General features: G+C 43.4%; 1 protein-coding gene across 1 annotated transcript in view; it reads left to right on the top strand.

Annotated features, from left to right (window-relative positions):
* The window catches only part of Sntb1 (syntrophin beta 1), a 224,207-nt gene that overhangs the window by 204,113 nt on the left and 4,460 nt on the right, over window positions 1–15,634 (top strand). The window contains exon 5 of the mRNA XM_057792410.1: window positions 12,008–12,204. Coding sequence (XP_057648393.1) covers window positions 12,008–12,204 — 197 coding nt within the window. The remainder of the gene's footprint in view (window positions 1–12,007; window positions 12,205–15,634) is intronic.

Below are 15,634 nucleotides of genomic sequence, written 5' to 3'. Positions count from 1 at the left end.
GGAGAATTCTCTAGAAGTTAAAGCTACCATTGAACAGCTATTACCTTTGGGGGGTCTCAATGCTAGCTGCATAAGCAGGCACAGCAGCTCCAAGGTCAGGGCCATTGCCAAGGCAACAGACAGATTATAGATGCTGCTTAAAGTCAGCATCTTCAGAGAGAGAGGTGGAGGCTCCGAAACTGAATGTGGTGTATGAGAAGCTTCCAGGGCAGGGATGCCGAAAAGAAGTGGTGCACGTTCACAGGTGACACAGATGCCAGGCCTGGATTGTGAGCAAACCACACAAAGAAATCTAAAGCCATAAAGTTTTATCTGGTGTGAGAATGGAAATGGAAAAATCCTTCACGTATATAAATGTAATTGGTGAGAATAGAACACAATATTAAAATATTGGCATCTGCCACTAACCTTAAAAAAGAGCCAGTGGCAGGACGTGCTTCCTCAGCTCGCCAACATCCTCCCAGCTAACACAGGCTAATCACTGAGGTGCAAAATGAAATTCATTCTATGTGTATACAAGGCCCGCCCACTTGTGGGGATAAAGCCAGGGCCATGGGTATCACTCTGAACTCCATCTAGCAGTTGGGAAGTTCAGAATGCGAAGGTGATTCAGCCATTAATTCCCACTTCACTCCCCTCCAGCCAGCAGGCAGCTCACACCGTGCTTCTGAGTAGTAGTCTGGAAATGTAAGAGCCGAGAATTTCCATCTTAGCCTCTCTCCTTCCAGAACAGTGCCTTTCTCCAGGCTAACCAACCCTCCTGTCTCTCCCAGCCCTCATTTGGTAAATGCACTCGGTGGGTTGTCTTTTCTCTAAAGCCCATGGGGCAATGTGCTTTGGAGAAATAGGTTTTTTAATAGACTTTCGCCTTGGCTACCAGCGGCTGTAGGTCATTTACCTTGTTCAGTGTCTCTGTGAAAACTCCATGTGAAGACATTCATAAACCAGACGATGAAAACAAAGGCCATTCCCCTCCCGGTTGACTCGGGAGATGGTGTCTCTATGCAAATCCATGCAGGGCTTCCAAATGAGCCATGGAAGTCAGGGTTCCCTCCAGCTGGAGCTGTTCTCTGATTACACACAAAACAGACTCTTAGAGGTGAAGGGAGACTCAGGTGTGGGGGAGCTGGGCTGAGGCTTTCAAGTTCTCAGCAGAATCATTTCTGTGAGTGGTGGGGAGACGGGGTCCTTCCTCGTAGACACTACCCCAGCTTGGAAATGCAGACTGCTTCGCTAACTTCTTATCCATCAAGTAGATCTTCGTTTACCTCCTGCATTAGATGCTTTCTTTCTTCTTGTGACCAAATATTAGATAAGAATGGTTTATTCTGGCTTACAGTTTGAGAACAGACAGTCCATCCATCCTGTGGGTAGGCATGATAACGGGAACATGTGACAACTGGTCACGACGCATCCTTAATTAGGAACTGTCATGACAACTTAATCCTGCACATCCTGTCACTCAATCTCATCTCCTAAGGAGAGAAAGCAGTGCCTTGGGCCCCAGTGAGAGGGGAGCATGTAGTTGCGGGTGGTATTAAGCCAGTTTTTGTTGGTGTTTACAATCTTCCTCAGAGCTTGACAAATTGTTGTGTATCCTCTCATCACACCGACGCTCCTTCTAGGCCACAGATTCTAGAAGTTTACAATTGGCTCCAAATGCCAGCTTCGTCCTTCTAAGTAAATGCCTTCTCTTTTTGCCTTACATCATTCATTTGTCTGTAATACTAGAAGCACTGTCAACACCCACCTGATTTACTGCAGTGATTATTACAGCAATGAGAATCTCTTAGAGTAGGATTGACACATAGTAAGTGCTCAAACACGATTTTTCACCCTTTCTTTACTTGGTGTCCACAAGTATATTGCTACCTTTCAAAAGCACTGCAAACTTGTGAGCTACTAAGCTGTGCAGGTGGCCGGTCACCATAGCACCACCCAAGACATCTTTTAAAAGCTAATTATCAAAGGAGTAAAAAGTAAGCAAATACAAAATCTCAAAAATATTTCTTTATCTTCTCATATGCAGAGTTTAGATTTGATCTTTTGGGAAGGAAACAGGAGCATTCAGGGTGGGGGAGAGACTGGGATAGAGGAGCAGCGTGGGTGATTATGAGCAGTTCTTGAGCATGCGCACATAAGGGCTCAAAGGAGACCATTATCTTGCATGCTAACTGAAATTAAATGAATGATGAAAATGAAAAGTGTCTTTCAAAATACTTTCACGAACCAGTTATATTTGCTGGCAAAGAGGTAAGTGGTTTGACAGACCTGGGCTTAGACTCAGGGTGTCATAGTAAAGCCCTGCTTAAGGTCTGTGTGATTATGAGCTCGTTACTTCTCTCTGATCTCACTTCCTTGTCTGACAAAAAAAGAGGTGGTTAATAATGTCTACCACAGTAGGAAAGTTGCAATATAGTTAATATAGTAGTCAGTCAATACAACACACAAGCTGAGGGTTTGTTATGAGAAATATATTTTAGATTTTTGTAACATTTGCATATTGATCATGTGATATTTAGGGGAGGTGGCCCTAACACAGACAGGTTATATGTACATCTTACCCACATAGCCTCAGTGGAAATTCACTTGTGTTATATGTACATATTATCCACATAGCCTCAATGCAACTCTGCTGTGAGACAATGGTCTTGTATCCTGTAAAGATTTGTCAGTTGTATTGCTTTAATAAATCGGTGATTGGCCAGTAGCCAGGCAGGAAGTATAGGTGGGGCAACCAGAACAAGAGAATTCTGGGAAGAGGAAAGGCTGAGTTTGGAGTCAAAACCCAGATGCAGAGGAAGCAAGATGATAAAAGGTACCAAGCCACATGACTGATACAGACAAGAATTATGAATTAATGTAGGATGTAAGAGTTAAAAAGAAGCCTGAGCTAATAGGCCAACCAGTTTATGATGAATGTAGGCCTCTGTGTGTTTCTTTGGAACTGAATGACTGCGGGACTAGGTGGGACAGAAACCTTAGGCGATAGAGCTCCACATAATAGTTTTGTGCATGAAACTGTTTCATGATCACAATGTGGAATTTTCTATTTGTGACATCATGTTAGTGCTCACAAAGCTGAGTCTAGAGTTTTGAATAAGGAGTCTTCAACCTGCAGTTAAACTGGAGAAATAAATAATAGGAACTCATTCTCCGAGAATCCCAGAGGCTGGAAGTCAGAAGGGAGGCGGGGGAAGGGTGCCAGTGCAGTCATTTCTGGTGACCGTTCTCTTCCTGGGTTAGAACAGCTGCCTTCTTTCAGTGTCCTCACTCAGCCTCTTTCTTGGTACACATCTGGGATGGTGCCAGTTCCTCAGGGTCTCTCCATAAGAGGATTGGGGCCCTATTCTTTATGACCATATTTACCTGAAATAGCTCCTCAGAAATCCTAATCCAAAATGTGGTTGATCATACTAAGGCAGTGAAAACTTCAGCGTGTGAATTAAAGATGGTGCACAATTCATTCATTCATTCATGCATGCATTCATGCATTCACCACTTTGCTCAGAGCAATGACCTGAACAGCCTTATTTAACCCATTAGCGGTGCTGGGGAGTTTTGTTCAGATTGTCATAGGTGCTGTCTACTAGCTGGCACCACAGCCAATAGGAAAGTGGCTTCTTCTAAATTGAGTGACTTCTTCACCTACTTCACTACTGATTTATTTGGTTGAGTTTTTGTTTGTTTTTTGTATTTTGAGACAGGGTTTCTCTGTAGCTTTGAAGCCTTGTAGCCCAGCCAGGCTGGTTTTGAACTCACAGAGATCCTCCTGCCTCTGCCTCCTGAGTGCTAGAATTAAAGGCGTACTCCACCACTGCCCGACTTGGGTGTTTTTTAAAGGCCCAGGCATAGATAATTAGAGACAGATGTTGGATAGATAGATAGATGATAGATGATAGATAGATAGATAGATAGATAGATAGATAGATAGATAGATAGATGAGACAGAGAGAGAGAGAGAGAGAGAGAGAGAGAGAGAGAGAGAGAGAGAGGCAAATAGATATGAAAACTGATTGCTTTTAAGAGTACTGGTATCAGGCCGGGCGGTGGTGGCGCACGCCTTTAATCCCAGCACTTGGGAGGCAGAGGCAGGCGGATCTCTGTGAGTTCGAGACCAGCCTGGTCTACAAGAGCTAGTTCCAGGCCAGGCTCCAAAAACCACAGAGAAACCCTATCTCGAAAAACCAAAATAAATAAATAAATAAATAAATAAATAAATAAATAAATAAAAGAGTACTGGTATCAGAAGGGTCCACAGCATGTTCTTGATGTCTATCGCCATGCAGAGTTTACAATCAGCCATCTCTCCCACTGACAAGCTTCTGTGGCTTCTCTGGGCTTGGGGAATTTACAAGGTGCCTCTGATTTACAACAACATACTCAGGACTTTTGCGATCATGCTGTAATTTTAGTTATTCTCGCCTCTCTACTTTTTATGAGTCCCTGAGAAAGTATATTTTGCTTAGCTAAAGTTTGTTTGAGATTGCTGAATATCTTTTAAAGGTCCACTAATCCACAGGCACTAGGAGGATTTTTATTATTGTTGTTGTTGTAATTGGTAAATCACATGAGCCTACAGAGAGTGAGGATTAAGGTCACAGTTTTTCTGGCATTCTAGGGAAGATTTAATGAAGACATTTTGCTCACCCAGTCCCAGTGGCTGATGGAAGTTCGGAAACACAAAGCTTGCAAAGAGAGTGACGCCGCTATGAGCCCTGCTTGCTGACCTGTGGGCCTGACAGAAGGGTGTAGGGCAGGCAGAGGAGGAAATGATGAGCTCACACTTCTGTTTTCCTGCCACCTGGGAGCCAGGAACACGGAACATTGCTACCTTGCATGCTGGGTAGGTGTTGCTGCCTTAGGAGTGAACCTGGTTTCCGGTACTAAAAGTAGTTGTAGCCTCAGGCCAACCTTCAAAAGTTTAGAAACTCTTGCCCCTGGGAATGTGAACAATTGCATTTGTTAAATGGTAAATTAGAAGCAGACTATGGTGTTCATGCTCAGCCTGGAAGGCATGATCACTCTTTGGGAATGCGGCATATTCCATGGGCCTGCCCTAGGGTGGCATGGAAGGATTAAAGGCTCTAGGCTGTAGCTTGTACCCGGTCAAATTGTCAGGTGTGAGGTGTGCTTTCTCCCACTGCCACTCCATCTGGAGCTGGCAATCTCTGCAGTGTCTGGTTCCTGCCCTCCTGTCTACTAAACTATGAGCTCTTCAGGACAGACTGGAAACTCACTATTTAGCTAAGTTTAGTCTCCAACCCATGAACCCAGCCTTGAAAGTGGTGGCTGGCTTCGGCATTAGACAAAAGGAGTTGCATGAGTCTGGAGGCCTCGCTTACATGTTCTTGGGGAAATATCATCGTACCTCAACATCCAAGTTTCTTCATCTGTGTTATAAAACAGTGGTATCTTCTGCTCCCCACACTTCTTGCTAAGACTAGTTGAGATTATATATGTAAATATAAAGCATAAGAATGAGACATGCCAATGAGTGCTCAGTAAACAACCCTAGCAATTGTGAGGACCTGAAAATATCTCTCAAATGAAAGTGTGAATGGCTGTAAGTAGCTTGACCCACATCATCCTAAAGAAAACATTATCCTGTGTTGGAGATACCTGGTGTCTTCATATCATTAAGATATGAAGACCAGGATTAAGAATAGTTGTTGGCTGGTCTGTAGAGGGCAGGAAGTACGGGAAAAAGTAGAAGATTCATATCTTCTACATATCATAAGGCTAGCTCTGAATGCCACATGCCACAATACTGCAAGTAGGTGGCCAATGGGGGACTTCCTCTGGAGTCATGCATGGAGAAACCAAAACTGTAGGAAGAGATTGCAGTAGCAGAATTTTTGAAAAAAGAAATTGGGGGAGAGAGAAAGCCAGACATTGTAAAAACTGGTTGGTCAGGTGATCATACAGGGTTCAGTTCTAAGAGAGCAGATTTCAGTTTGATTGGCATTGACTTACATGGAGATGTTCTCAAAGAACTCTTTGGTATGTGGGTTCTGTGCACTGGGGCACATGTTGAACTCATTGAAACATAGATGGTACAAGACAATATGAAGAGATGAACAGAAATTATGTGGAATGTCTTAAAAAGCGCAGTTCTAACAGTGTTAGATGATCAAACGATAGTTCACTTTAGAGGACAGCCTCCTAAAGCTTTGACCTATTTTGAAATGAGACGATCCATTAGGTCACAAGTCTTGTTTAGCTGTGGCAAGGAGCATATTATGAATAAAAGAAACCCGCGGATTACCTGAAGTCACTTTACTTTTGCATTTTAGTTTTGTGTTCTCTATTTGGTGGAATTTGCCCCCGCCTCCTTCAAGTATGTAGAAAGAGTATGGACCCTTGTAGGCTTATAGAACTGGCTTCTAGAACAATTTCTGAACTGTAAATATGAGATCCTAGGCATCTAGTTGGCCACACATAGACTCATGTAGGTGAATTCGGAAATACCATGTTCAAGGAAGTGCTGTAGAAACAAAGGCATTGGTGCAAGCTTTCATTTGTGAGCCTCACCTTCTCGCTCTTCATACTGCCTCTGAGAGCAGGCTGTGAAAGGTCATGGGCAATTGAGAAAACGTGTGGAGGGCACCCTCTCATCTCCACTCAGCTAATACTGGGAAATTGTCACCAGTGGGCTCTGAACTGCCACCCCATTCATGCTCCTGTGTTAGGTGCATCTCTGTGGCTAGTCACAATCTCTTAGTACTGCAAACTCTCTGGAAGAGAGTCATGAGTGACTGTCCCCACCATATTCTGATGAATGAAATTTAGATAATGAAGATGTAACAATGAATCATCTCTTCCTGGAGGTGGGGATGACCAGGGTCACCCCTCTCCCCCCCCCCCAATTTGACCCTTGTCAATGATTGTGTCCTTGCTCTGTTTCTGACATGTCTATGGACTGATAGGCCCCACTGGGGTGACCAATGGATGAAAGTTCTTAGAGTCAACAGAAATTTTAAAAGATCTAACCAGTGGCTTTTTCTTCCTTTTCTCCTCCTTCTTTCCCCCTCCTTCCTCTATCTTCCTTTCACCCTCTTCCCTTCCCCTTCTCACTTCCCCTTCCCCCTCTCTCCTTGGTTTGCATGGTAGCATCTGTTGGGAGATGCTAATTACAGCAATTAAGTAAAATGAGTATGTAATATTGCTTAGCAACCCAGTTACCTAATATGTAATTTCCCTAATTTGGCTGAATCTGTGTGCTGCAACTGTTGTTGCCTTAATTAAGGATATTAATAATAATGTTTGTACATGGAACATTTTATGCAACATTCTCTAACACCTATCTGGAATTAAATTAGTATATAAGTATCCCTTATGAGACAGGTTTTTTTTTTTTTTGATTGCTTGTTTATTTGTTTTTCTCAAAAAGAAGTCAGGCTAGGAGCCATGTCTGAGGACTCTGAAATAAATATGTAGCCTAGTATGTCTCTCATTGGCTGAGGGAGACACACTTGTCATGATCTCCTACAAGAACAGTATTCTAAAGCAAGCTCCCCTAATCTGGAATAAAAGGTTGGGCCTGAAAGTGGTCGCACCATGCATCTAGTCTAAGCTTCATGTAAGCTACACTTTGGGCATGAGAAGTAGTGTGTATGTGTGTGGGGGGGTGTATGCACGTGTGTGCATACAGGTGCACACGAATATGTGAGTATCTATTTGTGAAAGATGAAGGTGGACATCCAGTGTCTCCTTGATTGCATGCACTTTATTTTGTGAGTCAGGACCTCTGACTGAGCCTAGCTCTCAGGAGCATTCCTACGGTGACTAGCCACCAAGGCCCAGGGATTCTCCTGTCTCTTCCTCTCCAGTCGTGGGACTATAGACATGCCAAGCAACACTTGACTTTTACAGGGGTCCTGGGAACGCCATCTCAGATACTCTTGCTTACACAGCAATCATTTTACTGATGGATGATTGATTGATTGCACTAGTCCCAGGCTTTGTGACGTAATTTGAGGGTATTTTTAATGTTTCACCTAGGAACCCATTATGTGTGTGTGTGTGTGCGCACATGTATGTATGTATGTAATCCATGTCAATAAGTGGATTAATGCGTCTCACCTTTTTGGGAAAAAAAAATGAACTTCTACTTTGCCATCCAAAGCGGTGACTTTAATTCTCTAAGCCAGCAAGTCACTACTAAAAAACATCAATGGCTAAAGATAGAGGTAGCTATCAGGCATCCTCAGGAACTAATTCATCCTCATTCCCTCTAGACTCACTACAACGCCAAGTTCGTAGATGGCCATTTGCCATTTCTGGCTTGAGTGTTAAGGAAATGAGGATAGGGGAGGTCGTGTACAGATGTTGTTAGCCACAACTCATTATGTGGGTGTCCTCTTGGTCACCTGGCTCTTCTTTCAGTCGCGTAGTAATATTTCCTGAGGTCTTCTCTTGCCCAGGAATTGTGCTAGGTGCTCAGGATACAGCAGGGAGTAACCACACAAATACTCCTCCCCTGCTCTAACTTACGTTGTAATGATAATGATGGTGTTCCGGTTAGGATTACTGTTACTGTGCTGAAACACTATGACTGAAGAAATTTGAGGAGGAAAGGGTTTATTTACCATGCACTTCCACATCACTGTGCATCATGTTAAGAAGTCAGGAAGAAAGGAGATGATGCAGAGCTCTGAAGGGATGCTTCCTGGCTTGCTTCCCCTGGCTTGCTCAGTCTGCTTTCTTATAGAATCCAGGACCAGCAGCCCAGGGATGGCATCACCCAGAATGGATGGGGCCTTCACTCATCAATCACTAACTAAGAAAATACCTTACAGTTGGATCTTACGGAAGCATCCTCTTGAGATTTCCTCCTCTCCGATACAAAACTAGCCAGCGCAGATGGCTACTCGAATATATTCCGTGCTGACCAAGGCTACATGCAGCATGAACATGACACCTTATTTACTATTGAGGTGAGGTGGGAAGATTCTTATCCTTCCTCTGGAGTTGAGGGAACTGAGCTGAGGAGAGTTTAAGAAAGTAGCCTGCCAGTGAGCAGCCGAGCTGGAGGTTAAAGCCGAGTCACTGACTCTCTCCACTCTGCCTCTTCTACCTAGGGCTTCAATCTGTTGCTTCTCCCCACAGTGTTCTATCGTCCTGTGCAGCTTCTGTTGCTGTTTGATTATCTATTTATGTTCCTAACTAATAAAAATGTAAAACACTGCCGGAGGTTGTGGTTTTGCTTCCAACCCTGGGACCAGATCTTCATTTTATAAACGAGGAACAAAATCATCCTTGGATTGCTCAGTTTCAGAGGAAGCTTAAATGACAACTGAAAACCTGTCTCAGGGTGCCAGTGTATTTTCCTTGCTGGGTAGAAGAGTTACCTTTTTAGGATAAAGCATTTCCTGGGTTGCTAGAGTTTAATTCCTGTTACAGATAAGAGACAGATGGTTATATTTTTAAGGATACACAAATAACCTAAAATGTAAAATAATTGAAAGATAAATAGTAGCTATTTCTGAATTCCCCTGAGACTGCAAAACAGGAAAAGGGATCTTTGGGAAGAATCTGGGGAGGAGTACAAAAATGCTGCTGCTGGCAGGATGGGAAGAAAAACCTCAGGTGGGAAGGTATTAGCCCCACCTTTTCAGTGCTCAAATGATGACTTAATGTCCACTCTCATTTCTACTTGACATTCAGTTCCCCCAATCTAGCTATTTACTAAGAATGGTCTACAAAATAAAGAACCTGTTGGGAAGCCCTTTACTTAGCCCAACAAGACTCTGAACTAAATGCTTCTAAAATTTTTATTGTATCTAACCCTAGTCCTATGAGGCAGGAATTAAACTTCTAAGTGTAAGGAATAAAAATATTGGTTGAGTATGAGCCACATGCTGGTTTCTGAACAAGTAACAATCTATTAATTGTGTTATTTAATTTTCAAAACACTACCTTATGATGTAATGATTCTTTAAAAATCTTAAAATATGTAAAATATAAATCATTGGGGTTTGATTACAGGATCTTATGACTCCCAAGCCAATGCCCCCGTTCAGTTCAACTGGCAGCCTGGCATTTGTGCTCAACGAATCCGGATATTAAGATTTTAAGAGAGAATAGACGAATCTATGTCTTAAAGCAACTGAAACTTAAACAACTTTGGATAAGAAAACACCTTGACAAGTCAGGTGCGGTGACACAAACATGTAATTCCGGAGCTTGAACAGGGTGGACATAGAGGAGTCCTGGGATTGTTACCCAGCCATTCTAGCTTGCGTAGTGAGTTCCCAGGAAGTGAGAGACCCTGCCTCAAAACATCGCTGAGGTTGTCCCCTGACCTGCAGACACACCTGAACACACACACACACACACACACACACACGCAAACACACCATCTTGAGCTACTAAAACATAATGTATTTTCTTGCTTCTTATAGATGGCTATATCTACCTATGTATTAAAAGGTATTTTTTCTGATGAATTTTTACCACAATCTATTCAAGACCGGTACCTGAATTTAGAACAATGTTTGCTCTTTTCTTTAATGTCCCTTCTTGAGTTTGAGTGCACAGTCACAGCATAGCCACTTTTGCTCACTTCTCACTCCAAAATGGCCTCCTCCTGCCAGAACAAACTGGACTCAGCCTGTATATGTTAATTCTCCTCATCCACCCACACGCACAGCCATTTCCCCTTAGGCAAGTTACGGGCTACTTAGTATCTTCAGTGAGATTCCTTCCTTAACTGGAATGCGGTCATCAGACTTCCCAATAACCTCTTTCCTCAAAGTGGCTGGGCAAACCCTTCCTCCCGCCAATCCCTAGCTTTATAAATGAATAAAAGTGCCTCCGAGTTACACAGACTTCTTACTGGGGATTCCACTGGATATAATCCACTTTCCTCCACTGATGCTTTTATTCTCTACTACTTATGCATGGTGGAGAAAAGAAACTCTTCACCTTTCATTACACATATTTTAACCCTCAAGGCAACACATTCTATGTCTAAGAAAGTAACTCTCACCCAATAGGTGGCTAGGCACCTGGCATTTTTCTAGCAAATAGCAAAGCGTTGCTTTTCATATTAAGAGATAAGGGCAAAAATCCAAATACCCTGGAGAGAAATGAAATTACACTCACTGCTCTGCCCTGCGCATAACTGACGTGAGAGGTACTCTGAAGAGGAGGCTGAAATGTCAAGCGGGAGAGATCGTGTTTTCAGGGGACCCGTGCGAAGTAGGAGCCAGTGGTGGTGCTCGGCACACTTTGATCCGTTATGTTTTAAGTCTGGCCTTCCGGGCAATTATTTACTATAGAGGTTGCATCTTATGCCGAGGGGAGGCTCTCAACTCAGCGTGAAAATCTCGTGTGGTTGAAAAACAACACTTCTGAAGCTGCCCATAAATACCCACTAAAGGGCAATCCTCTGCCTGTTCCTCAGAAGTCTGACATCTCTAGTTCTTTCTCCAGTTTGAACAGATAAACAGACTGCTGTTTTTTCAGTGGGGTCCCCATTTGCTTGCTTGTCTTTAGGGCCTGTCTGCAGAACAGCGTGCATACCCAGAGGTGTGTTCAGTACAGCTGTATCCTTTCAGCGATGAAATGGGACAAACTGAGTCTCATGCCCATTTAGTATGATAGATTCATTTTCCTCTCTTGTGACCAAGCAGGAACGTGGGGTTGGAATTGGGCTGGAGAGAATTTTAAACAGAATTCCAATCATTTTTATTCCAACCCATTTATCTATTTATTTACTAAGCATAGTGAAATGTGCATAAGTCATATTATATTATTTGAATCTTCTGCACAGTTTGCCAAATGCACAGTTCTTAGGTGATTTATCATTATCATCTCCACTCTGCCACTGAAGAAGAGAAGATGGGAGGAAGTCACATTTTTGACTTGAGATCACAACGAGAGCAGTGCGTCAGTTGGGGGCTTTTCCTAGGTGATGTGCTGGGTGGATTTTTCTAAAAAGTGCATTTTAATACTAATCTCTCTTCTTCTCTCCCTCTCTCCCTGACACCTTCCTCTCTAGGCTCATCCATTCAGGTCCAGGGAAAGGCTCACCCCAGGCTGCCATGGATCTGTCTTTTGCAACACGAACTGGCACCAAGCAAGGAATTGAGACACATCTCTTCAGGGCGGAGATCGGCAGGGACCTCTCCCACTGGACGAGGAGCATAGTGCAGGGGTGCCACAATTCAGCCGAGCTTGTTACAGAAATCACCACTGGTGAGTACGGCTGCCTGTGAGCTACCAATGTCCCACTGACAGACAAATGCCGGAAAGATGAATCTGCTTCTGCTCTGGCCTCACAGCTATTTCTATTACTGGTCTTTGATGATGCTTAAAACTGAGAGTTAAATTCTTTTCAATTAGGTACTGCTCGCCCTCCTAAGATATAACTAGAGGCTTTTCTTGTATGTCCCGTCTCATCTTTATTAAGGAGAAGCAGGTAACTTGGAGGATCACTTCCCATCCTCCTACCTATGACCCCTTAGATGACTTGAAGAAGAAAGGAAATTTGGGGGTATAAACTAGTTGGGTTATTGGTTATGAAGAATAGAAACCGAATCTGAGTGCTTTATTAAAGACTAATGTTTAGTACTGGACTGAGTTCAAAACTGGGGACTCGGTCTGTGGGAAACAATAGGAATGAAAGGCATCTGAGTGGGGAGGGGGGTCAGGTAGAGCAGAAGGAAAGTTCCAGAAGAACTTCAGCAGAGCTCTATCTCTGGCATGAATGAAAGGGCAGGGACAGGCTGGGAGGAGTCCATCGTCACAGACAGCTCCTCAGTTGTGCCACCTTTCGAGCTCCATGGTCAAATTGGCAAAGAGCTACTTCCCAGGATGCTGTAAATCTGGTGACCAGCAAGGGACAACAAAGGACAGGGTCACCAAGATAGCAATGGCTTCCCATCCTGAGTCCTCCCTCTTGCCCATTTTCATGTCTCACACTTTCAGCACATGTAATTAAGCTCAAAGTATGGTTTTATTCATGCTTCCTGCACGTATGAGCTTTAAAGCTACGTGATTAGTTATTGTGACCTAGCTGTGATGGAATTTGTTTTCAACAGACACTGAACAGTGTCTGTGGCCTTCCCTAGGTGGAATCGGTTAACCAAAAATGTTCTCCATCGCCATGGGATAAACTAAACACATGACCGTGGTAAACCAGGCTCCAATGAGAACAGAATCATTCCCCTCAGTCTCCGAGTCTCTGGAAACAGCATCCAAGCATCAGCTGGGCTGTATCATTCATCACTTCCCTCACCTCTCTGCTACCGTTGTGCTGGCTCAGTTTACATGATTCTTTGTTATTCTTCTTTGGCTAGTATGTCATCAGTATTGACATTTTGAGGGAGACAGTGTCTACACGCTAAGTAGAATATAAGAAACAAACAAACACATCCCCTTTTCCCCTCAAAAAAAACAAACAAACAAACAAACAGAGCAAATCCTTTTGGATATCCTCACTCTTTCCTAAAATCATTCCATGGAGTTTGAACTTCACGGCTGCTCCATTAAGTACGTGATTACCCTAAGCCCTTGAGTGGTTTAAGGCTTTTCCAACCCTCATGTTCACAACCTGTCCTTCTTGCCAGATATCATAGGCACCCAACTTTCAGGAACACTCCCCACAGGTCATCAGCAATGACAGGAAGCATTTGAGGACACAAATTAGTTTCAAGATAATCACTCACGAACACTGATCAAGTCAGGCACGGTGGCACATGCTTCTAATTCCAGCATTTGTGAAGGTTATCAGTTTGTGGCATGCCTGTGCAACGTGGTAACTTACTATTTTTTTTAAAAAAATGACATAAAAGGCACTGGTTATCTTGTGCATTCTGCACTAGAAATTGTACTACATTTAGAAACCATTTGGAAAACCCCACCGTGTGCTTCTGTGTACCCCATCTTTTAAAGCACTCTTGGGTATTTGAGAAGTGATACCTTACTCCAGCACTCCTCAAAGAGTGCCCCCATGTCCTAGTAGCATCCCTGCTTCCTGAAACTTGTTGAATTCTCATACACCACACAATCATAGGAACCTGAATCTCTGGAGGGAGAAGAGGGTCAACCATCCATGCCTCTGTGTAGAAAACTGGTCCAGGAAAATCTTGGTGTGTGTTTTCTAGTTGTTCTGTGGGGAGTCTTCATCCTGTAGACCACAGTGGCATACAGCGGAGCCTGGTGGACATGTCAGAGAACCTTGTAAAAGTTAAGTTCATAGCATAAAATAAAGATACTTAGAGGAAGCCACAGAAGGGCACATGGACTCATCAGCGCTCCATTTGAATGGGCACCTAATTTTGTGGCCAACCGAGATCCTATTTCTTCCCCCAAAGTTGAAAGTATCCCCTATCAAGATGTCATCACATGTTACTCTTTATGAGAGAGGAAGGCTGAGAAACTCGTTGTCAAGGTGCTGCCCCAAAGCCCTCTCTACATTGAGTGCCAGGCTATTGGGAAAGGAAGATGAAACAGAGGAGAAAGGACTTGAACTTTCAAAGCTAAACATCACAGGTGGTGACAGTCTCCTCTCTGAGCTTTAGTTTTTTAAAGCCCTCTAATCTTAGTGAAACATTTCAGCCTCTGAAGTCAGTGGTGAAATTGTATTCGGTATATTTAGAAAGCGGAGCAGAGCTATTGGTGACACAGAGTGGTTTCTCAATTAATGACACCTTTATGTGATGGTGCCGCTCGCAGCTCCACCCCAGCAAATGTCCTGGTTTCCTTAAAAATTCAGTTAGGTACGGATCAAGGCCTGAACCAATTGACCTACAGAAGTCTGTTGACAGTGTTTTATGAGGCAAACTAAACCCAGTCTGATAATTGACAAGCTTTTCCAGAGATCTATGATGAAGATTTAAAGGATACATTTGTCGCCCCTTTGTAAGAAGAGCTTATAAGTGGGGGGGGGGAGGTCTAGCAACTGCCCCTCCCTGTCCTGGTAATAGGCTTACAAGGCAACACTCTTCCGCCTTCTGGCAAAAGCTGGCACTTAGTCTTCTTATAAGATTTATACTTTTGTTCCTCATGCCCACACCCCTGAAAATTTCTGGACATCTCATGGGCCATGGGAGAGAGAAGCATTCCTTATGGAAGGCGCCACATCACAGACTGGTCTGCAGCAGCATTTCCTGGGCCCAAAATCTTAGGGGAAATTAAAGGACCTGCCCTTTTGTAAAAGGTTTTTTTTGTAAAATTTTGTAAAAGGTAGATTATTTTAAACTGCTCACTTATGACCTCTTAGGATGGCTGCACGTGACAACTTTGACAACACAATAAGGTAGTAAAATAAGAGAGTGTTCACCTCTTTCAAGCCATAGCAGACAGGACTGTGTTTGCGTGCATGTGTGTGTATGTGTGTGAGTGTGTGCTAGCATGCATACTCATGCAGATGATGAGGTGCTGGTGTTAATGATGGTGATGCAGAGGTCGCTTACTTTGTTAAAATAAAATATCTGCTATTTCTGGCTGAAAGGCCAGGTTCCCCTCTCTGGTCATAGGAGGTCTGGTATACCCTTCCTGTTGACATACATGTCAGAAGGCCAGATAACGACTGGAGCCCAGAAAACAGGCACTGAATCCCAGCTTTTGACAATGGCTAAATTATAACATCAAAGTCAATTCAAAAAGTGTAGGGACCTTGTTC

This window comes from Chionomys nivalis, chromosome 17 (assembly GCF_950005125.1).
Source record: "Chionomys nivalis chromosome 17, mChiNiv1.1, whole genome shotgun sequence".
In the NCBI taxonomy this organism is placed as follows: Eukaryota; Metazoa; Chordata; class Mammalia; order Rodentia; family Cricetidae; genus Chionomys; species Chionomys nivalis.
The sequence above is the reverse complement of the archived record's forward strand: the minus strand, read 5'-3'. Positions and strand labels throughout refer to the sequence as shown.